This window comes from Python bivittatus, unplaced genomic scaffold, assembly GCF_059951505.1.
Source record: "Python bivittatus isolate LINGU-HERP-01145 unplaced genomic scaffold, Pbiv_v1 ctg000570_np1212, whole genome shotgun sequence".
Lineage (NCBI taxonomy): Eukaryota > Metazoa > Chordata > Lepidosauria > Squamata > Pythonidae > Python > Python bivittatus.
In genome coordinates, this window is record NW_028277097.1 from 11,133,090 (window position 1) to 11,157,478 (window position 24,389).

The window sequence follows — 24,389 nt, forward strand, 5'->3', positions numbered from 1 at the left end:
TAAATAGCCTGATAAAAGTCAGACTGAACGTAAACTGCAGGAGGACCTATAAAGAAGATCAACTAGAAAAACCTTTAACTGAATATCCTCCCAATTTACTGGTCTCCAGATACAACAATTCTGTTAGCCAGGCTCCATGGGAATTATGAGAAATGAAATCCTATACATCAGAAGGGCACCAGGTTGAGAAAGGGTTAACATTTGGGATGGAAATTTCTCCTCTCAAAAGGTAAGACAGTATATAACAATAAAAATAAGATTATTGCAGTGGTTTATGGTCCCAAGTTCAGCACTTGCTTGCTGGAACAAATTCATTTCTTTAAGCATATAATATGAGCTAATAATATGGGCTTTCCAGGAGAAGGGAAATAGGGCCTCTTCTGCTGTGCAGTTGAGACACTCCAAAATATATCCCAGGTGGGATAATTTACAGAAAAGTTTAGACTTAAGAGTCACAGCAGAGGGTAGATTTGCAGCAAAGTTTAAAGACAGTAAGTCACACAATGGGGAATAGAGGAGAAATGCCAGTTGAAATAGGTAAGGAAACTAGCAAGAGAACACCTAAGCTGCTTTGAGTGAATTTAAGTCTCTGGACTGGGTGAATAATATCCCAAGGCACTAAAGGAACTGTCTGTGATCTTTGAGAGCTCCTGGAGGACAGAGGATGGACCAGAAGACTGGAGAAGAGCTAAAGTTGTTCCCATCTTAAAAAAAAAAAAAAAATGGAAAAAGTGGAGCCAGTAAACTATAGACTGGTCAGTTTGACATCAGTACCTGAGAAAATGCTAGAAAATGTAATCAAACTATGAGTTTGCAAGGTCTTGGAAAGGAACAAGATGATTACTAGAAGCCAGCATTGGTTTGTTGAAATAAGATGTTCCCAACAAATTTTACTGCTTTTTTTTTTTTTTTTTTAACAAAGTGGCTTGATTAGTAGACTAAGGGAATGTTGTGGATGGAGTTTACTTAGATTTCACTGAGATATTTGATAAAGTTGAGCTCCTTCTTGATAAAATGGAATAGTGTAGGATTCGCAGCTGATTGAGCAATCATACCCAGCATGTGGTCCTTAAATGGTTCTATGTCAACCCCAATAGGGAACCTCAGGGTTCTGTCTTGGGCTCAGGACTCTTCATCATTTTCATAAAAGATATAGGTGACAGGATAGAAGCAATGCATATTAAATCTGCAGATGTCCTAAAGCTGAGGAGTGGGGGAGAGGAACTACTAACACCTCAAAAGGCAGATTCAAGATTCAAAAGAATCTTGATAAACTTGAAGATGGGCCCTGTGCAATAACATGCAGTTCAATGGCAAGAAATGATGTATTTAAATAGGAAAAACCAGATCTACAGGTTCAAGTGGTACCTGGTTGGCAGTAGCACTTTGGAGAAAGATCTGGGTGTTCTGGGAGATCACAAATTAAGCATCAGCTATGAGTGTGCTGCAGCTCCCAAAACAGCCAATACAATCCTGGGCTGCATAAACAAAGGTATAATGCCAAGATCATGGGAAGTGATTGTTCCACTGTAGGATGCACTAGTCAGATAGCACCTGGAATACAATGTCCATTTTGGTTGCCACAATACAATAAGGATGCTGAAGAACTTGAAAGGGTACAGACAAAAGCAAAAAAGATGGTGAGGGCCTTGAAGAATAAATCTTATGAAGAATGGTTAAAAGAACAAGGATGTTTAGTCTAAAAGAAGAGAAGACTAAGGGGAGATATGATAGTCTCCCAATACTGTCACAGGGAAGAAAGTGTGGATTTATTCTCCACAGTGCCTGAGGGTAAGACAAGAATCAGTGGGTGGAAGCTTTACAATAGGAGATCTAAACTTGAAATCAGGAGAAATTTCCTGACTGTGAGACCTATTAAGGAGTGGAACAACCTGCCTCCTGAAATTGTGGAGGACTGGAGGTTTTCAGGCAAAAGTTAAACAGTAATTCTTCTGGGATAGCCTGAGAATTCCTCTCCTGGGTTGGATTAGCATATCTCTAAACTCTCTTCTAATCCTTGATTCTAACAGATGCCTGCCAGATAGATGGCACAGCAATTCTGGCAATGATGGGTGGGAATTCTAAAAGCTGTAGTCCTAGAACATCTGGAGGGTGTCAGATTGGGAAAGATTGTTTTATTCAAACGAGCAATCAAAACCACCCCAGGCAGCAGACGCTGGTCAAAAGTGTTAGGACTAAATGTGGAACCTCCCTCCCTCCCTCTCTCCTTCCCCATTCCCATTCCTATTTTCTTTCTTACTTATTCACTATTCTTTCTTATTTTCTTGGTTTCTTTTCTAGTATTTGTATTGTTTTTATCTTGTTGAAAATTTCTTCAATAAAATTATATTTAAAAAGTGTTAGGACTAAGTGCTACATATAAAAGAATTAGAAGAAAATATAGCTTGGGTTTTTTAAAAAAAAAATAAATCCTCAAAAGAGACTTCACTATGGAAGTGTCTCTATGAACACTTTCTACCAGAACATTTTCAGCTATGAAGGGAAAAGGAATCACCACATAGTAACAAAGCTTAGAACAAACTTGAGAGCAATACAATGTTCTGTTCACATCTCACAAAGTACCCAAAGACAGCTAAAATCACAAACAGAAAATTTTTTACAAAGATTTATAGAAGAGTAAGGAGGAAGATAATACCTAAAGAAATCAAAGTCTACTGCACAAATTTTCAGCAATAATTAGCCAGGATAAATAGAAACCAAGAAACAAGCACAAAGCTGTATCCGGAAGATAAAGAATATCACACAACGAGTAAAAGCAGCAGCCTACTGAAATATAACAGGGCAGCAAACTTTCAGTCATTGGGCACCAGAGCCCAATTTCACATAATGTCACAATTTGTTATTTTTTAAAAATTAAGATGCCTAAAATCCCATGATATTTTATTTGAAAATGCAGTGATTGTGGAAGACTTAATTATCTTAAAATATTCTGACCATTTTAAATGTATTGTTTGTTTTTGCAAATTAGTGGGTGCCATCAAGGTTCTCAGCTCGCAGAATATAAAAATAATATGTACAAGAGGCTTCAGTGGAAAATGTTAAATGTTCCACATATCTGTCTTCCAAAGTCCCAAAGGAAAGTTGGTTTAATCTAATGAAAGAAGCTGAACAAACTAGTTAAACTACAATCCAACTCTAACTTCAAATCAGGTTCAACAAAAGTATTTGAAATGACTAAGATACGGAATTCTGGTACTGTACACATTATGGCATGGATGCTGAACAATAGGAACCAGCATTACATTTCCAAGGTTGCAAATAATCAACACAGTTAAGGGATTTGTCTGGGCAAGCTTTTCATCCTTCAGGGAAAATAAATATTTTGAGACACTCAAGTTAGCAAACATGCACACATTTTGAATTTAATATTTTTCATTCCCGAATTGTGGGAAAACTCAAAGTTAAGAATTAAAAAAAATGTAACTCTGTCATGGCAACTGAATGATAAAGAAATATAATCATTTGTATGTTTCCTTCCTCTGTTCCAGGGACCTCAAGTTCTGGGAAAAACCCCCCAAAAGCACTGTACAGCTACAACAACAATAATAGTCCATTGGAGTTGGGCAGCTGATAAATTTAAATGGATAATATTAATAATTTATTATTAAACTGATATGCCTGTAACATGTACCATGCATTCTAGTCTTCTACTAAGAAGCCTTCACCTTCACAATTAAGGATCCTGCAATGGATACTTTTTCAAGTTCATGACAAGCTTACTCATCTGTGACTTCAGATGTGATGATAAGCTGTTGCTAGGAACATTCTGGCTAGCAAGTTTAAGTTTTTCTCAAATTACAGCATTTCACAGGAACATCAAGGGTGACTGTCAGCCTGGAGGGTTACCCAGAAAGGACATTTTCAGACCTGCCATTAAACTATGGCAAGTGAACGATCTCATTTTGTCTATCATATATGAAGGTTCTTAATGCGAATAATTCAGAGAGAAAAAATACTGTAACGCATTTCCCAGCAAATCTAGAATTGAGACTTGTATCTTTTAAAAAGACTCATGCATTTTTATTTACAATACTTTTATCCTTGTTTTATGTAAAAGAAAATTCAAAGCAAGAGCTAAAGGTTTAAAAATCTATTCATGATTGCGGTAGAAAAACTCAGACTGTATGCCTTTGCTTTAAAAAGATTGAATTATGGCAAGGGGTTTTCAAACTTTGAGATTACAAGATATAAATATTTCATCTTGGGGAAGAAACAGAGCCAGTTTGGTGTAGTGGTTAAGGCACCAGGCTAGAAAGCAGGAGACCGGGAATTCTAATCCCGCCTCAGGCATGAAAGCCAGCTGGGAGACTTTGGGCCAGTCTCTCTCTCTCAGCCCAACCCACTTCTCAGGACTGTTGTTGTGGGGAAAATAGGAGGAGGAAGGAGGATGAGGTATGTTCGCTGCCTTGAGTTATTTATAAAATAAGAAAGGTAGGATAAAAAAATCTTATGTATGTATGTATGTATGTATGTATGTATGTATGTATGTATGTATATATATGTATATGTGTGTGTGTGTGTGTGTGTGTGTATATATAATATATTTTTAATAATTGCAACTTAATCTGTATATATTAGGGGTTATATTATATGTATAGAGAGCCAGTTTGGTGTAGTGGTTAAGGCATCAGGCTAGAAACTGGGAGACCGTGAGTTCTAGTCCTGTCTTAGGCACAGAGCCAGCTGGGTGACCTTGGGCCAGTCATTCTCTCTCAGCCCTAGGAAGGAGGCAAGAGCAGACCACTTCCAAAAAACCTTGCCAAGAAAACTGCAGGGACTTGTCCAGGAAGTTGCCAGGAGTCAACATCCATCCATCCATCCATCCATCCATCCATCCATCCATCCATCCATCCATCCATCCATCCCCATAGGCCAATCACAATATATTTTCTTAATTTTCTTAATTATTTTTTCCAGAGAAAATGTTACTGTACTTAGGAATGTTCAAAGGTCATGCTTTAAATGAGTAAGGAAGAGTTGAGAAGAAAAGAGCCACCAATTCAAACATTTAACGTGATTGATATAATAAATTGTCTATGGGGACGGCTATATATACTGCAGTTCTACTGCAACTGCCAATGGAGGTCATCTGCCACAGGCAAAGCAGAGAGCAATGCCCAGAGCAGGTTTGACAGCGTTCCCACTTTCTCTAGGCAAGCCTGCATTTTTAAGTTGTTCATTCTCCCCTAGAGGGTTCTGACCCAGCGCTTGAGAACCCCAGAACAATGGTGCTATGGGAAGAACAAGCTCTGTAATATTTATTAAAACATGTGCTACATTTGAAATCCTATTTATTTATTATGCCACAAACATTTTCGCATGTATCATTCTGTTAAAAATTGTTCAATCTCTCTTTTGTAAAAAATAAACAAACCCAAACTGAGATATTAGGAGCAGATTTGTTATTGTGGAATGCCAAATTTAGCATTCATTTTTGTTTAAACTTGTTCAAATATCTTAGGGTGAAGTATATAGTACCATACAATAATTTTAAAAAAATGCAGACCAACATTTTAGAATAATGAAAGAAGCTGCTGGAATAACATGCACATACCTGTCCAAAGTTTTCTTCATCTATGCAAAACATGAGATCCAGTTCTGTAGGGTCATTTTCCAGAATCCATTTCAAGGAATTATAATATTCACTATCCTGTAGGAACAGCATTGTTTTCCATTAATCATTTTTTTGGAAATGTAACATAATGTATTGAAAGATGTCTACCAGCTAATTTCATTTGGCTCAATGTTCTTGGCATACATGTAGTATTCTTAAAATGTGTCAAAACTTGGATAAAATGAATGTTATGGAACACTGATGATCTAAAGCCCTTCCAAACAGCAAATATAACTTCCAAATTGCAAGATGGTCACAGTGTAAGAGAATATATGTAGCAGTGGGTTGAACTGTGGAGTCCTTGGTGCTCTCTGAGCTTGGTTGTTTTCTTGCAGACATTTCATTACCCAACTAGATAATATCATCAGTGCTAGTGGGTGTGGGGTTTTCTCCCTGTTTATATACAGTAGCTTGCTCTGCCAGTGTTGGGGGGTGGTGGTTTTCTCCTTGGTAGTTCCTTGATTAGGGTATTGTTTTCTGCTTGATTGTTTGTCTGGAATACAGCGTAAGGACTGTAACAGCCACTATGTAGAACAGAGAGGCAGAAGACCAGCAGAGCATATCCATGAACGCTGACTAGCAGTCAGAAGACACGATGAAAGCTCCTTACTCTCACAACACATGGACAGACTCAACCATAGTTTCAACTGGGAAGCTGTGAGCATCCTAGACCAAACCAAATCCAAAAACGCTAAGGAATTCCTGGAAGCTTGGCATTCAGACAAATCAGCCATCAATAGGCACATAGAGATAAACCACATTTACACCATTCAAAAGAGGCAATAAAAAAGCTAAGAAGGAAAGAAAAAGACCAAAGCACAGACAGGGAGCAATCCCACACCCACTAGCACTGATGATGCTACTTAGTCAGGTAATGAAGCATCTGCAAGCAAACCACCAAGCTCAGAGAGCACAAAACACTCTGCAGGATGGTCATTTGGATCTTCTAAATGTCAGACAGCCAATTTGAAAACCTATCAAGTGAATCATTTTTATTAGTCTCTTACCTGAGCTTCTGCAACACCTGCTTTCTCTTGCCATTAATCCTATTAGCTACTTGGAGTTCAACAACAGAACAATGAAGAACTACTTTCACTTTCTACAAAGTGAAGTTATGAAATGGAATAGCTATATATTGTAGTTGTTTTTTTTTTTTAAAGGCTCAGCATAGTATCTAGCAAATTGACACTCACTTTATGGGAGGTCAATGTAATACACACAAGCCTGAATACAGCCCTCATGTCCTAGGCATTCTCTCTCTCTTTGATACACCTACATAAGGCCATCCTGTGAAACTATTGTGTATGATGATTTAAACATGGGTCCAAGTGCAACATTTCTATCAGTGTATCACAATGCTTGAGGTGAACAGGACAATTGTCTTTTTTGCCCTTTATTAAAAGAGTGCTAAATTTATTCAAGAAACCTAGAATGCTCATATTTTCTTTCATGGAAAGGCTTTGAGCAACTGTCAAACTTTTAATTAAAAAACTACCAAAATATTTTGCTAATTGTTCATTTCATGTTGAATCTAACCATATTAGGAATTTGAAATTGTTACCTTGGTAGTTTTTTTTTAAAGCTATATTAGAGAATTAGAAAGTAAAATCCAAGCAGCACATCTCCCTAATCTCATGACGCTAGTCAAGCTCCAAGCTTTGAAGCTTTTAGGGGATATTGACATTTAAAAATTTCCCCAGAGAAGAAGTAATGCACATAATTGAAAATGTTAATAGGGTTTTCAATGTTCACTCACCACAGACTCCATGTCTTTTAAAGTTATTGGTTTTCCCAGCATCATCTTATAAAAGGGCCTAATGAAGAAACCTATGCACAAAGAAACAAAGTTTAATTAAAAACGGCTCCCTCCTGCAATATCACAATAATGTAGGCAGGATATTCTCAGTGTTAAAGTGGTAGAAAAAAAGATATGATGGCAGATTATCAAACAAAAATTTGAAACTGTCACCACCATCAACTATAGGAGAAATACCCTACAGTCAATACCCTGAAGAGAAACCAAGATATATAACAAATATATAGTCATAGTATTCCTTAGGAATAGAGCCAGTTTGATGTAGTGGTTAAGACACCAGGTTAGAAACTGGAAGACCATGAGTTCTAGTTCTTCCTTAGGTACAAAGCTGGTTGGGTGACCTTAGGCCAGTCCCTCTCTCTCAGCCCCAGGAAAAAGGCAATGGCAAACCACTTCTGAAAAACCTTGCAAGGAAAACTGCAGGGACTTATCCAGGAAGTTGTTAGGAGTCAACACTGACTTGAAGGAACAAATAAACAAATTAAAAATTAAAAAATCCTTGGGAGTAATGCTGGTCAAATGTATTATTATCCCTACAATTAATTCCTCACTTTCTCATGATCTTCAGTGAGGAGTCAAAGGGACCTCAAGCAATATTTCTTTTTATGCCTGGCAAGTTCCCTCTTTTTAAAAAAACAGAAGCCCTGACAATCCCAAAAGCAAAGTACCAGCCTTTAGCATCAGGTTAATTTACAATAATATCTTTGGACCCCTGACAGAATGTATAGTATTCTTAAAAAATAAAAAAAATGTGAGTGTCCGCAGTCAAATGCTTTGTTTGGAAGTATGCCCAGAAAAATGTCCCAAACCCAGTTCAGAGAAAAGACCAAGGATAGCATCCCTGGAGACTAACAAGGATAACAGGAAGCATCCTTGCCAAGTTGCTTTCTGTTAAATGGATGTGGTCTTTTTTTGCAATGATCTCCATGGCCAACACTTTGTAAAAGTGCCCACGACTTGCTCTCACTATTCCAAATGTTTCTAGTACCCTAAAAGATGGTCTATATGTGTTCTTTCGCATTGTCAAAATTACTGCAGAGGTTTTCCTACCTACTCTTACCAAGGTTGCTCTTCAAATCTTGAGTGCAAATAGGACTTCAGTATAAATTGCCTTCACAAAACCAAATGTACAGATTGTACTTAGCAATGCATAATGCTTAACTATTTCAAGGGAATAACCCACCATAAGCCATGATCTTGTGCCCTTCTCTTCCAGAATGGCCTCAAGGTAATTGGAATCTTCTGCTTTTGCTTTAGATCAGTAATAGTTTAGCATTATGACTGAACCTCAAATCATGATTTCTCTTATTGGGGTTAGTAAAAAAATGCAATCAACAGATTCCCCAAATGCTTCCCCCTTTGTGAAGGGACAAGGGGGGAAGTGCCAAATTTCACAGAAATGTTCAGGGTTGCCTTCTTTAAAATTAAACATGCTTCCTTTTTCAGATTAAATTTCCTTGCTCTGTATCTGGGGGAGTTATAGCATGAGTTGCAAGAGATTTTCTATGCAGTCTCAAAACAATATTAAATTTTGATGAGACATGAAGATGGGCGTAATTCAATTACCACACCAAGCCAAGATTATTGAAGATTAATGCAGATGAGGTTTGGCATGTCTAGGTTGACATTCCATGAGTCATAAATGTTAACTAGAATCAAAAATTGTGTGAACGATACAACCTATTTTTCAGACTGATAAACTACAGTATTAATGCTGAAAAGCAGAGAATGAAAGCAGCTAAGTATCAATAAATATTAGATTGATTGCTTGGATGACTGAAGTCTACAGTCTACAAGGTTAGGCTTTCAAAATATTAAAAATGGATTGTGTGCCTAGCTCTTAATTTATGAACTGATTAACCTGATGTGCATGTTAGGAAACTTCCATGGAGTTATATTTCTTGAAAACCCAGAAAGAAGTGAACAATTTCTAACAGGAACAAATTCTTATTATGTGAGAGCAACAAACCAGTCATTGTGGGGAAGAAAGGTAATGCTTCTCTGAATTTGGGGATATAAAATATTTCTTACTGTAGCAACAGAGAAGAGCAAAACAGCTTCAAAAAAAAAAAAAAAAGAAAGAAAAAAGAAAAGAAACCCTCCTTACTGTGGATGATCTTAATTTAAAAAATACATTGGTAATTATTCCAACTGAATGTCGTTCTTTATTGTAAGGAAGAATGGTTAGAATTTAGCTCTTTAAGGCACTGTTAACAGTGGGCCAAAAAATACAACAATATTCCTCCTTCAAATATGGCTGCTGGAAGGAACAAGCTGGTAAGTCTTTGCAATCCACAGGGTAGCTGGGTCCTGAAGAAGATAAATGATGTTGGTTTACTGCTGCACAAACATATTCAATGTGAATAATTTTCTGAGAACAAGCTTAATGATTCTCAGTGAAAAAGTTCTCCAGAGCACAACATTGTACTGTTTCTTTGTTTGACCTAGTAGATTAGGCTGAAGACACTAATCAACAATCAGTGTCTATGCCTGTCTGGAGGATCCCAATACTCAAGGCATTACTTGAGTCATGTACTTGAGATGGGGGGGGGGCTATATAAATAGAATAGATAATAAAGGTAGAGAGAATATCTACATAGCTATGTGATGTAACAGCTAAAGCACTAGGTTGAAACTCAGGAAGCCCACATTCAAACCCTTTCTTAATTGTGTAGCTTTAGGAAATTTACTGAATAGCTTGGTAAAGGTCTTCATCTTATCCCAGCCAATCTCAAAGGATTGCTTTTCACTAGGAAGAAGACACAGGAAGATTATACTCCAGCACACATTTGGGTATCTTTTCCAGAGATTTTAAATACTTCTGCAGACAAAGAAAAAATGTCGCTCAGAATGTAGCCTAGTTTATTGTCCTTACAAGGCACTTGTGGGGGGGGGGGCAGCCCTTGAAAATGGTCTACGAACTGCAGCTGGCCAAGTGCCATCCATGTGTTGAAAGAGCTACACTAATTGCTTCTGAAGCTGAACTGAAGGTCTTTATTTTGACGTAAAATCTGTCTGTGGCTTACCTGCAGGACTGCCTATTCTCATACAGCCTGTACCATACTCTTAGGTTTTCAGCAGGGCATCTGAAGTTTTACTATGGGTGTGCCTAACATTGATAATAAATGCATTAGAAGACTGAAATTCACATTGCGTTATACAGGGAGTCCTCAGTTTAAGAACGAGTTCCATTCCCAAGGTCTGTCCTTAAGTCAAATTTGTATGTAAGCTGGAACAATATTATTGTATAATACTGTATAAGTAGTATTGTGTAATTAACTCAAACCATTGTGTATTTAACTCAAATCATTGTGTATTTAACTCAAATTTTGCTACAATGAGCTCCATTCTTAACTATGGGTCATACTTAAACTGGGCATTCTTAACCTGAGGACTCTCTGTAATTTAAGAGAGAATTTTTACAAAATGATGGTATATGACACCAGAGAAATTATCTAAGATATATAAAGGTACTTCTAGTTAATGCTGGAAATGTGAAAAACATGAAGTGACATTTTACCATACAAGGTGGACTTGTGAAAAGGAAAAAAAAATGCAAACAAATACATATGATGATACAAAGAATTTTGAAGATTAATATTGAAATGAAACCAGAACTCCTTTTATTGAGACTCATGGGACAATTAGAAAAGACTTATGGAAGACTTATTTTATATATGGTAGCTGCAGCAAGATTATTATATACACAAAGATGGAGAAATACTGAAATACACACAATGGAGGAATGGATTATGAAGATGGCAGAATTAGCAGAGATGGCAAAACTGACCTGTTTGGTCAGGGACAAAACAGTAAGTACTTTTATATAAAACTGGAAACCTTTTATGGACTTTTTGCTGAAAATGGAAAAAATGAAATGGTGATTTCTGGATTTGACCATTGAAAAAAGACTGAATAAGGGGCTGAAGGGATTATTGTAACGTTAAGGAGGGAAGAGGGATAATGGGTTTGCTTGTAACTGTTGTAAAGAAGGGTAGAAGTCACTTCTTTAAGTATCTTTTTTTTCCTTTCTTTAATTGTATTATTTTCTGCACTTTCTCTTTTCTCTTTTTTCTTTTTCATTCTTTTCGTTATATACTTCTGTATTTGTCCTTTAGCTATGTAAAATCTTTGAATAAATAAATAAATAAATATTATTATTAATAATAAAGACAATAAATTCATTAGAAACAGCCACCCAGTGCTATTTGGAAATGGGTGGCATATAAATGTGTAAATAAATGACTGAATAAAATATTTTCAGCTCAACGGTGAAAAAATAAATAAAAAATATTTAAAAGCAGCACATTGGAAGGAGGTTTATTTCCTGTCCTTTTTTTCAAACACACACTTGCTGCTTTTTCAGAATACAGCTCTATCTTATTAATTTCATTGTTTTTTCAAGGCATTTACGGGAATGAAAAGATACTCGTATTCACAGATCCTCTGAATAATTTGCATTGGTTGCAGTATTTGACTTATGTAAAGGAGTATACAGTGGTACCTCTAGTTACGAACGCCCCTCCTTATGAATTTTTCAAGATATGACCAGCTCCGGCCCCAAAAATTTACCTCTACTTGCGAACTCTGCCTCTACTTATGAACCGGATCCACGGCCATTTTCCCTGCTGCCACGCGGTCGCGGCTTCCTGTGGGTGAGATCGCGGTAGCAAGGAGACGTTCGGTGAGGCTTGTGGTGTGTTTTGTGGCATTTGGAAGGTTTTTGTGGCGTTTGGAAGGTTTTTGAGGTTTAAAAATAAAATGCATATGTTTCAGAACTGTTTAGCCATATTTACATTGAACCTTATGGGGGAAATTTACCTCGGGGTGCGACCAAATTTGGAGGGCGGATTAGCCGTATTTACATTGAACCTTATGGGGAAATTTGCCTCGTGGTGTGACCAAATTCGGAGGGCGGAACGGATTAACCGTATTTACATTGAACCTTATGGGAAACTTTACCTCGACTTGAGACCAACTCGAGTTGCAACCAGAGTCACGGAACGGATTAAGTTCGTAACTAGAGGTACCACTGTACTTTTGAAGCTAAATCTCTCTTTTATAGTTATCCTCCCTTATTCAACTCACCATCTAAAAGCTTGCCATGATATACAGCCAATCCAGCAACACGACCAATAAAGGTGAAATAAGACAAATGGTCTTCGTTACAAAGTCCAGAATTAGGATTGATCTGAAGAGTGTAGTTGTCCCTTATTGAAAAAACAAAGACAAAGGACTGAAAATGAGTTTCATGCATATTTGATCTTCATTTTCCATAAAGCTGCACAAATATACTTTATAGCATTACTTGAATGGTAGAACTTATTTGATACATACCAGAAACATACTTGCTTCCAAGCACAAGCCAACAGACCAAAAACAAACATAAGAGTATTGTGACAACTAAAGACTAAGAAACAGATTTCATTGTGGCAAATGTTTTCATGCTTTAGAAAGTGTTATCCTCATTTGGAGGATAAATATTTGATGTAGCTAAATATATCTGACTTCTGCATCAAAAAGTCAGGTTGTACTTCTGCTCTTTTGACTCCAGATCTATTTCTCAGCAGAGAAGCTGCATTGAAAATGATTTTACACAAAAGTCTGTGACTACTCTGTTGAAATCAAATTGCAACAGCAGCAACAACAAATAACTTAGTAATCTGGTACCTATTTTGATATAGCCTTGTTTTAGTAACATGAGAGCAAATTTTTGGTAAATCAGCCAATAAATGTTTAACTATTATTGTTCTATGTAATATTGTTCCAATCTACAATCACAATATAATGTTATAGTGACAATGCAACTCAGCTGTCTTCTTCAGACATTTGCCTTAATATATGAGAGCTTGAATCTACAGAAGAGGACCGTGCATACTCTCTGACCTCCAGGCATTTATCTGGGAGATCTGAAGATGAACAGGCATACCAATGGTTTGAACATGAATACAGCTTTCCCTGGGATCCCAATAAGTTCCCAGAACATCCAAAAGATGTAGTTGCAGTCAAGTAAATGTAAGTAAGAATGTCAGAGTCATGGAATCATAGGGTTGGAAGGGACCTTGGAGGTCTTCTAGTCCAACCCCCTGCCCAAGGCAGGAGTCTGGCAGATGGTTGTCTGGCAAATGGTTGTCCAATCTTTTCTTGAAAATCTCCAGTGATGGAGCACCCACAACTCCAGGAGGCAAGCTGTTCCACTGCTTAATAGTTCTCACTGTCAGGAAATTCCTCCTTATTTCCAGGTTGGATCTCCCTCTGATGAGCTTCCACCCATTGCTTCTTGTCCTACCCTCAGATGCTATGAAAAATAAATCAACACCCTCTTCTTTGTGGCAGCCCTTCAAGTGTTGGAAGACTGCATCTCTTTACCTCTAATGACACACACATTTTCCAGTGTGTTTAATCCCTATAAAAGCAATATAATACTGGTATCGATATCTTGCATGACAAGTGTTGGCTTTAAAAATAAATTAATCTTTTGATTAACCTGTTAACTGCCTAAGCAGAACATGGAAAGAAATGAGTTAAAAATGAGATAGTACTTCTAGGGGAGGGACTGTTAACATTACAACTCCTTTGTGAACATATTACATTAATAAAAATGTAACTCACTACTAGCACTGTGATATTACTGAGAAGTGACAAATGAGAAACAAATCAGAAATAGTGTTATTGTTAAATGCATAAAGCACTATTAAATGAATAAGGCTCCAAACATGGGTTTCTACTGGATATGCAGCTCAGGATGTTGTAGTCTGCATGGATTTGATGGAAACTATCTACCTTCCAATACCTAAGTCTGTTCTGCATGGATCAACCGCGTTGCAGCAAGTTTAAATCAGCCTTGCATCCAAAGCTGTTCTCAGTCTATTAGCTAGTAGGCAATGGTATTGTGAAGGAAAAAAGATAGTGTGTTGCTGTAGCAGAAAGAAGTATGCTCATAATCTATTGCATGGTGAGGACAGGTTTAACCCAAGAGTGTGGGAATAAACAAGAAGAGGTGAGCTAGGCTGAGTTAGGATTATGAAGGTTTATCAGTGCATATCCATGAATGCATAACTAGAACATTTAAATAATAGTTTATTGCACCCAGTGGCATGTCTCCAGGTTCCAACATAATTCTGCATTGTTTCTTGAAAATCTTTCAACTGAGACACCAGTAAAAGAATTTGGGAGAGAGCTTTTGTAGGTAAAATGTAATTTCCATCAGCAATCAGGCCTCTCCTTAGGTAAGAATGCTACTAAAAATTATTATAAGAAGGCTCCTGGAATGAGTTTTATATATGTGGTACTTGGAAATATCTGAATTAGAACTTGCTTTTACACTTCTATCTTTACGGGTTGTTTTTTTTAAAATTCTAATTCAAGATTGGGGAATGGGATACTACAAAGCCTGTACCTCTCTTGCACCTTTCATTACCAGACAAATTTTACTTGAGTTTGTTAACTCCCTTGTATGTGATTTTGAGTAGAAAGGAGGAAAATAAACTGAAATAACGAATGAATAAATAAATATTTGGTTTGAACACAGTGGGATGGGTGCACACTGTCAGTGCCACTTGATTCACAGAATTCTTGTTACCTATCATAAAGAGCAGTTTCAAAACTGTTCTCCTCCTTTGTACTTTGTAACTGCAAAACTCCAGCAAAATTAAGCTGGTCCTTAATTAAAACTGTTCGCAAAGGAAAACTTTCTTGCAAATTAATGCCAGATTACATATTATACATGAATAACAAACAGAAGGCAGAACCTGGAAACGACTGGCCAAAATCAGTATGCCATAATATAACAAACTGTTCAAAGTTCAAAAGGATACCTCTTCTGTTGAGCAAGCACATTAAAATTTTAAATATAAACACACAGGGTGAAATACATACATGGCATGTACTATAAAATGCATCGTCCAAATTATACGCTGAAAATGAAGTATAGAAAGAAGGTCATGGAAAACATTCAGTACAATTAAATATATTAACCCCATATGTATTTTTGATTGTACAGAATATTTTTATATTACTAGTTTGTCTCTCTCCTGTTTGTTGTAAAGTCAGGGGTGGGAGTGCTTTCTGCCAGGAAACAATAATGGAAAAAAAAATACTGAATTAATCTAGCACACCTGTAGGAGTATTTCATCAATAATATACTTACGTTGCTGAATATTCAAAGAGGCCATAATAAGGGTTAAACATTTCCTTGGACAACAGGAAGAACCATTCTCTGGCCACTCCTCCATAATCAAGGCCTTTTTCTGATTCAAACTCTATCCAGAGTCTGGCTTTTAATACATCAGGTCTCTTCACTGACATGATTCTTCTATACGATTCTTCAAAAATATTATTTCTGTGGAGTTTCATCTCAAATCTGTTTGGTATATCAGCCTTCATGGGGAAAAAAAAAACATATTCCATAGACTGACTGGTCTGAATTCATTTACCATATCAGCTATTTATAAAGCAAATAGTCTTGCTAAGAGTATGGCCAGGCATTGTTTTTTTCTTTTCAATACAGTGGCTGCACAGGTTCAATTCAAAACATTTAGACTTCTAGGTGACAATGTGTCCTGCTGAACTGCATTTATTCTATGAAATATATCTCTGTTTTTCACTCAAGGGCCTTTCTCATGGCCAATCAATGAGAAATGTGTCCAGTCTCTCTTGCTGCCAAAGCTAAAAGGCCCTGGAAGTGCAGTGTCCAGCGACTGGAAGGGAGGAGGTGTTTCCACAGCAGACTTGTTGAACCAACTGAAGCCGAGCAGATCACTGTTTTTGACAATGTCACTTCCACATTCAGGCCCAAAGTCCTTTAGATTGACTACATGAGAACTTTTGTGTTGGAAGAAGAAGGGAAATACCATTTCTAAACTGGGACAACTAAAGACAGGTCTATGCTGCCTTAGCAGTGGGCTGGGGATGAGATGGAGGCCCTCAGAAATGGTTAGTGAAGCTTCTTTGTGCTGTAGTGAGCAAGGTATGAAAATGAACCCTTAGTGGCTGGAAAAAAACAGTGGCAAAAATGTATGTGAATTTAGCTGTGTGGGAGGGAAAGAAAAAGTAGCCTGTGAGCTGATTAAATGGAAATAGTGGACAGATAGGAGCACATGGAACAGTGCAATGGAAGTTGAAAGAGAAAAAAAGGAAAAAGAGAAAAATTCTGCATAATTAGAAACTGCAGTGGCAAAGCAAAACGTATTGTAGAAAGCAACATAAGATAACAGGGAAGTTTGCTTCCCTATATTAAGGCTACCAACTCTATCACAAAATAGAGAATCTCTGGTGGCCTTCAGGGGCATTGCTCCACAAGTTTCTGGCTGTGAGACACTGTTTTTCAGGCTGGGTTCCCATGAACAGTTGGGAGTGCTGCTACTGTACCAGCCTCCCTGCTGCATGGTAGCCTCCCTGCCTGAGCTGTTGGAGGCCATCTCGGGGCTGGCGGTAGAGTTCCCCAGACTTATGGTTCTGGGGGACTTCAACCTGCTGTCCCTGGGATGGACCTCGGAGGCAGCTTGGGAGTTCATAGCCACCATGGTGGCCTTGGGCCTGTCTCAAATTGTGCGGGACCCAACCCGAGACAATGGCCACATTGGCTGCATTTGGTCTTGTCAGAGCAATGGCAAAGTGATCTGAAGGGAGATTTACAGCTTTTCCCTTTGTCATGGTCAGATCACGGCCTGGTGACCCTGAGTTTCTCCTATGCCACCCCCTCCACAGGGAGGCAGGACCCATGCCACTGGTCTGCCCCCAGCACCTGATGGACCCATCAGGATTTCAGAGGGAGCTGGGGGGTATTCCCGTGGATCTGCTGCATGGTCCAGCAGAGGCCTTGGGTGCCACCTGGAATAGGGAGGCGGCTGGGGCCTTGGACAGGATCACGCCTAAGCGACCTCTCTTGCCACATTGGCCCCGACACTCCCCATGGTTTACGGAGGAGTTGAGGGTTCTGAAGAGACGTCTAGAGTGCCGCTGGAGGAAGACAAAGACTGAATCCGACCGAACACGTTAGAGCTGCTATCAAGGCCTACATTGTGGCGATAAAAGCGGCAAAGCGCCAATACTTCTCTGCCCTTATCACATCCGCAGAGTGCCACCCGGCGGCCCTGTTTGGGATCACTAGATCCCTCCTCGGTAAGGGGGATCTGGAGATTCATTTGCAAGGCCGCATGGAGGAATTCTCAGAGCACCTGCAGGATAAAATCACTCGGATTCATTCCAAGTTAGGCTCCGAGCGTGGCGCAGGGTCTGGGGAGATACCAGGGGATTGTCCTTGCCTAGTTATCTGGGAACGGTTTGATCCTGTTGTTCCTGAGGAAGTGGACAGGATCCTCCAGACTGTGAGGGCCACCACTTGTCATCTGGACCCATGCCCCTCCTGGCTGGTGAAAGCAGCTTGGGAGGTAACATGCGGTTGGATCCAAGTGATAGTTAATACATCCTTGCAGGAGGGAGTGTTTCCAGTGCCCTTTAAAGAGGCGTTGGTGCACCCCCTCCTCAGAAGCCCTCCCTGGATCCTACCATACTGGACAATTTCTGTCCAGTCTCCCACCTCCCCTTTTTGGGAAAGGTGGTTGAGAAAGTGGTGGCATCACAGCTCCAAAGGGTTCTGGAGGAAACGGATTATCTGGACCCTTATCAGTCAGGTTTCAGGCCCAGTTATGGAATGGAAACGGCATTGGTTGCACTTATGGATGATCTCTGGTGGGAGTGGGATGGTGGAAGTGCGACCATCCTTGCTCTCCTTGATCTCTCAGCGGCTTTCGATACTGTCGACCACGGTATCCTATTGGGACGGCTCAGGGAATTGGGGGTGGGCGGCACAGTCTTGTGCTGGTTCACCTCCTTTCTTCAGGGCCGATCCCAATCGGTGGTGATAGGGAGTGAGAGGTCCCATCCTTGGCCCCTCCTCTGTGGGGTGCCACAGGATTCGGTTCTCTCCCCGCTCCTTTTCAACATCTACATGAAACCGTTGGGTGAGATCATCTGTCATCATGGGATGAGGTATCTGGGGGTCCTCCTGGACTCACGGCTCCTGCTTGAAGAACAGGTGGCAGCCATGGCCAGAAGGGCCTTTGCACAACTTTGGGTTGTGCATCAGTTATGCCCTTTCCTGGGATGCCCTTGGAACCCATGCCCTTGTTATCTCCCATGTAGACTACTGCAATGCGCTCTACATGGGACTACCCTTGGAGTATCCAGAGGCTACAGCTGGTCCAGAATGCAGCCACACAGGCTATTTTTGGAGCCCCAAGAAGGGCCCACATAGCACTGTTGCTCTGCAAACTGCATTGGGTACCAGGTTGCTTCCGGGTCCAATTTAAGGTGCTGGTTATCACCTTTAAAACCCTGCATGGCATGGGACCAGGTTTCCTAAGGGACCGCCTCTTTCCCATGACTTCAACCCATTCCACCCGATCACACAGAGGGGGCATGGTTCGGACCCCCTCGGTAAAAGAACTCTGACTAGAGGGGTCCAGAAGGTGGGCCTTCTCTGCTGTAGCCCCTGCCCTTTGGAATATCTTGCCCCTGGAGATGAGATTGGCCCCCTCACTCCTGGCCTTCTGGAGGGATTTGAAGACCTGGCTCTGCCGCTTGGCCTGGGGTGGGGAGGGAAGATATCAAGCATGGGGATGGCTAGTCCCTTAGACCCCTGTCGTCTGCAGCTCTGGAAACCATCAGCCTCTTGGATTTTTTCTTTTTCTTTTCTTTTAGTAACGTTTTGTACAGTTTTCATGTTTTATGTGATTGTATATATATTTATGTGAGCCGCCCAGAGTCCCCCATCAGGGGAGATGGGCGGAGATAAATTTAATAAATAAATAAAATAAGTATTTACTTACCGGCTTCTTTAACTTCTTCCTGAAGTAGTCATATTTCTGTTTAAACTCTCTGGAATATGGAACAGCCTGGAAGACATGAACACTGTGCTGTTAGCTTAAAGCATCAAATGATCATGAAAGATCTACATTGGGACCACCCACTTCTCTTTAATTACTCATTTCCTTAACCCTCACCTGATGCCTGTGGTCCTATATGATACATATAAAAAACTGTTTCGATATGTGATTTCCCACCCCTACAGGAGTTGAATATTGAGCTTTTTAAATTACCTACTTGTCTCAATACATACTGAAATTCTTCTGGTTAGGTAGTTACCTTAGAAAGAAAGATGCAATTTAAAAGAAAACTTGAGCTGGGCTGAGACTTTCACCAGAACCAGAAATGGATTGAGTTTTTGTGTGTTTGTATTCTGAGGTTTCATCCCAAGCCCAGGACCAAACAGAGTGTGCAGCCCCATGTTATTTTGAGTGTTCTGCCTTGCAGAACAATAGAAACCTGGAAGAAAAGTTTGCTCCCTTGTTTTTGATCTTAGAAACACAAAAGTAAATGAAGCAGTTGTCCATATTCAGTGCACAATTAATAAATAATTTTTTTTTTAAGCCGTCCCCTTGGCCATGGAGTAGGGAGGTAACCTACTCCAGTAATTTTACTGTTTAAAGTTACTGTTACTCCTGTAACAGTAACCATGTTACTGGTAGGTAACAGTCAGCATGGACACTCATCTACTTTGGTGACTGTAGGATGAAAACAATGATTTGTTTTAAGTTCATGGAGGAACACTTTGGAACTTTTTTCACTGGAACACAACTCATTTAATATGTTCCAATGGAATGTTTTGGATGTAATATGTTGATTTTAAACTTAGAACAAAGAGGCTTTTTAAAATTGTTGCATATTCCGATAGGTTCCAAGCCTTTCCAGATATCTCTATTTCTTTCCAGGTTACCAGGCATTCAAGTTGGTATTATTATCTTTTCTTCCTGCCAGTTAATAATGCCAAAATAGAATCTCCTGTATCAGTATGTCAAATTATGAAAGCGTCTGTACACCTTTCTTATTTATACAACCAGATAGGAACGAACATGATTTCTTGCTCTCTTGAAAATGCTTAGTTTTCTACTAAAGACATAACTTATTTGCAAACTAGTTTTATTATCTCCTTTGGGAAAATGAAGACTCCTGTCAGAGCTCCAGAGGAAGCACAGAAGAAGTGTGCTCGAGACATGCTGAAGCGGGAAACAGCCGTCTGCTTGCTAATACTATTTCCTCACAGTGGGAAAAATTCTGTGCAGAAGTTAACAGAGCAAAACACACACTATGCTTCTAGTCAACTTCTTGAAGGCTACTTGTTTTGCAGGCTGCAATGAATATAGGTAATGATTATGATTATATTTGATAGTTGGGTATCCAAAAGGGCAAAACAGCCCTGCAGTTGTAAGTTATGTCTTTGTTTCCTTCAGGAAACTGAAAGTCATAAAGTGAGGACAGGGTAATGATAGTAATGGGTCAAAATAAAACTCTTAGACTCTTAAAAATAACTCTTTTGTGCATATACTGTATGTAGGAGCCAAAAGAAAGCAGGTTCCCATTCTCCAATTTATACCCAAAGCTAGTTTGAACTATAGCAACCTTATAGAAAGCATCCTGTCTGTTTTCAGTTCTACAGGACACTCTAGCCCAGTGTTTTTTAAACTTGGCAGCTTTAAGATGTGTGGACTTCAACTCCCAGAATTCCCCAGGCAGCATGAAGTCCACACATCTTAAAGCTGCCAAGTTTGAAAAACATTGCTCTAGGCTGATACTGGAACCATATTGTGTACTTCAGTAATGGTAAGGGGTACTCCAGTACTGGCATTTCCAGGTAGCATCTTATTTCAATAAACCTGAAATAATGGTTGATACAGGATTAGTTGGACCAATGTTTCTAACTTCAAAAAAGGCTTTCTCCTCTTTATCAAACTGCTAATAGGGGGTGAGTAAGAATGGGAATTTATATATGATTTGGAATGGGTTATATTCTCTCTGCAAACCCAAGTTCACTGTTTGGGATTCTTTTTTAGCACTAAGAACTATCTAGAGAGCTAAAAGGTTGGATGAGAAAAATGGGTGATATCAATGTCACTATTAGGGTGGACCACAGGTACAGCCTCCAAAGTCAGCCATCCTCTACTTATGATGTTCTTTCAAAGTTCAAAAAACTAATCACAGCAGCCGTTTCGCAAAAGAATTCAAGCTTTCTGTACAGTACTTACTGGACCTGTAATAGCAGGATTCTGCAGTCTGGGGTCTTCCCACTGGGTAATTTTATTATCTGAAAATTAAACAAGAAAAATTGCAACACGAGTTCTTTTCTCGCATTCCATTTTTAAAACAAAAACAGCCACAACAAAACAACAGTAGATACTCTGATACCACTGAAGAAAAGAGGACTTTATAAATGAAAGGGTCATTTTAAAGAGCAGCAAGGAGCTGTCAACTTTCTTTTGGGTTTTATTTAGCCATCTGAATCCCACATAAACTCACTCTATAATGCAGAGACTCCATTCTAACAATGGGCAAAGTATTTTGAATTTAACCACTTAAACCAGCTGTTCTGAGCTTGAAACAGCTGTCTGATGCTCAAAATGTTTCCAAAGTGGTGGTGCTGGTGGGGATAAAAAGCTCACTATCAATGTGAAACAACTACTTTGCACTTGGACATTTTGAAATCTGAATGGTTTGAATTCAAAATATTTCACATTTGGATAGCACATCCTTAATGTGATCCACTAAAAGGAAAATATTTGAGTGTACTGGATGTAGCAAGATTGCAATAGATTTATTACATATATTATGTAATGTATTTGCAATCCCTAACTAGCACTTTGAATGAACTTTATGTCTGGGGATGTGGCAGTTCTAGTTCAACACACTGGGGGGTGGGTGGGTGCCAGTCTGGGGAAAGCTGACTTAAGTGTTCCAGTCAAGCTTCTATATAATATAGTCCTTTCAGAAACATTTAAGTCCGTTTCTCAAAAGTTGATTCCACCTTTCTGGCTTTCCTTTGCTTCTCCTTCCAAATTTAGTTCTAGTTAGGCTCCATTCAGATACCTCTAGAACATATTTATTTGCCTACAACTAGGGAAAAGATTTCCTTATTCTGAAATCTTTTTTATAGAGAGCAGAGCAAGGTTAATAGTTTAAAGAAGTAACTTAAGACAATATGGAAAAAGATGTTCCTTGAATAATTTGTCATTCATTTAAAGTCCCCTATATACTCACAATAATAATCTCTAACAGATTTTTTTGTTTAATTGAGCATTTTATGATGGTGAAAGATTAAGCAGAGGAATGAACTGCTGTGCATGCTAGCATGAACTAGGGAGGCACCTAAGCTTGTACTCAAAACATATGACTGGTTTTCCCCAGATAGGAGAACCACCAAGGAATTCTGGGCAACTAATGCAAAACTGCTTTCCACAGTTAGTTGCCAAATGCTCTGCAACTCCATTGCTGGCTTCTAACTGCTGGTGTTCTGGCAAGTTCTAACTGAATTTTTGACAAAACAAACTTTGCTACTTTTCATTCCCTAGTTATAATAGAAGCTATTTTATTTGTTTTATACTTTTTGGTATTCTTTTTTTCACTCTGTGTTTAACATCTTTTAATAAGGAACAAACAACCCTTCTCCTATAAAAATAATTTAATACCTGATGCTCAGACAATATTTTGCATTAACTCAACTTCTACATGTTAACCCTTGCTGCCTAGAAGACTGAGCAGAGGAGTCACTGGCTTTTCTTTCTTTCCTTCCTTCCTCCCTCCTCACATTCTCCCCTTCCCGTGAGGGAGGGAGGGAGGGAGGGAGGGAGGGAGGAAGGAAGGAAGGAAGGAAGGAAGGAAGGAAGGAAGGAAGGAAGGAAGGAAGGAAGGAAGGAAGGAAATTGTTCCTCCATCTACCAAGAAAGGTTAATTGGACGTGTACCTTCTTACTAAATAGAATTTGGTTAAGGTGCAGAGGTGATGAAAGGGAATATTGTCATTTATCTTTACTTTTTCCTATGTAGTCTAACTCAAAATTCTTATTTCACAAAATTGTACATTTTCTTAGTACAAAATTTTTCCTTAGGAAATAAGCTTTTGGGCAGCACCCACAAACAAGGAAAAAAAACACACAATGACTCGTCTATAATGCATAACATTGATATGGATTCCTAAGTACAAACTGCATTTTTCCAGGAAAAGGCAGAGCACAACATTGCAACACTCTGATGACGTTCAGGAAGCTATTAAGGACCTGGCTATTCTCCCAGGCTTTGGGGCAGAGTGAAGGTTGAACCCCCTGCTAGATGTGGGTTTTTTTTTTTTTTTGGTTACATGCTGTTTTGGGGATACTCATGACTTCTTTTTGTCTTCTGTAAATTTTTCTAAAAAAAATTGAATTGTAAGCCACCCAGTGTTGTTGGGAATTGGGCAGCCTATACATTTTATGTATGTATGTATGAATAAATAAATAAAAGCAAAATAGCACTATGGTAATCTTGTACTGTATGGCTGTGGCTATATTCCTTTCCCAAAATTCTCAAGGCAGCTGCAAATATTAGTAAAGCCTAGAAACCTGTTCTACACTGATGAGCTTTTAAACTGAGGACACCTTTATTAGAGGAAAACTATGAATGGTTCACATTGATGACACCCCACTCCACTTTGCTAATTGGAGAAGTGGTTTAGAAGAAGTGTTGACTGAGAGTGTGATGCAATCAATAATGCTTTAAACTGATTTTAAAAAAACAACAACAGACAGCTATAATGGTTAGTCAAGAAAAACGCCAACATCCACAGTCTAAAAATGCCTTTACTTTGGCCCTAATAAATGAACTTCCCAGCTGTAGCTGCTGGGAACTTAAAGTAAAATAAATATAATTAAGATTTCTCTAACATTTTCAAGTGTGTGCAATTGAATGTATTTATTTGCTAGATTTATATCCTGCCTCTCCTTTGGGAGCTTAAGGCAGTGTATACAACACCACCTCCAATTATTCCACATCACACCAACCTTGTATGGTAGGTTGGGCTGAGTGATAGTGATGATCCAAAGTAACCATGTAAAAGGTTACATGTAGGACA

General features: G+C 38.9%; 1 protein-coding gene across 9 annotated transcripts in view; it reads right to left on the reverse strand.

Annotated features, from left to right (window-relative positions):
- NEDD4L (NEDD4 like E3 ubiquitin protein ligase) overlaps positions 1–24,389 on the reverse strand; it is a 284,304-nt gene that overhangs the window by 17,113 nt on the left and 242,802 nt on the right. For all 9 annotated transcript variants that reach the window (XM_088152729.1, XM_088152728.1, XM_088152730.1 and 6 more), the window contains 6 exons: positions 21,536–21,594; positions 19,283–19,348; positions 15,601–15,830; positions 12,540–12,661; positions 7,392–7,462; positions 5,576–5,671 (listed from right to left, as the gene is read on the reverse strand). In XM_088152729.1, coding sequence (XP_088008855.1) covers positions 5,576–5,671; positions 7,392–7,462; positions 12,540–12,661; positions 15,601–15,830; positions 19,283–19,348; positions 21,536–21,594 — 644 coding nt within the window. The remainder of the gene's footprint in view (positions 1–5,575; positions 5,672–7,391; positions 7,463–12,539; positions 12,662–15,600; positions 15,831–19,282; positions 19,349–21,535; positions 21,595–24,389) is intronic.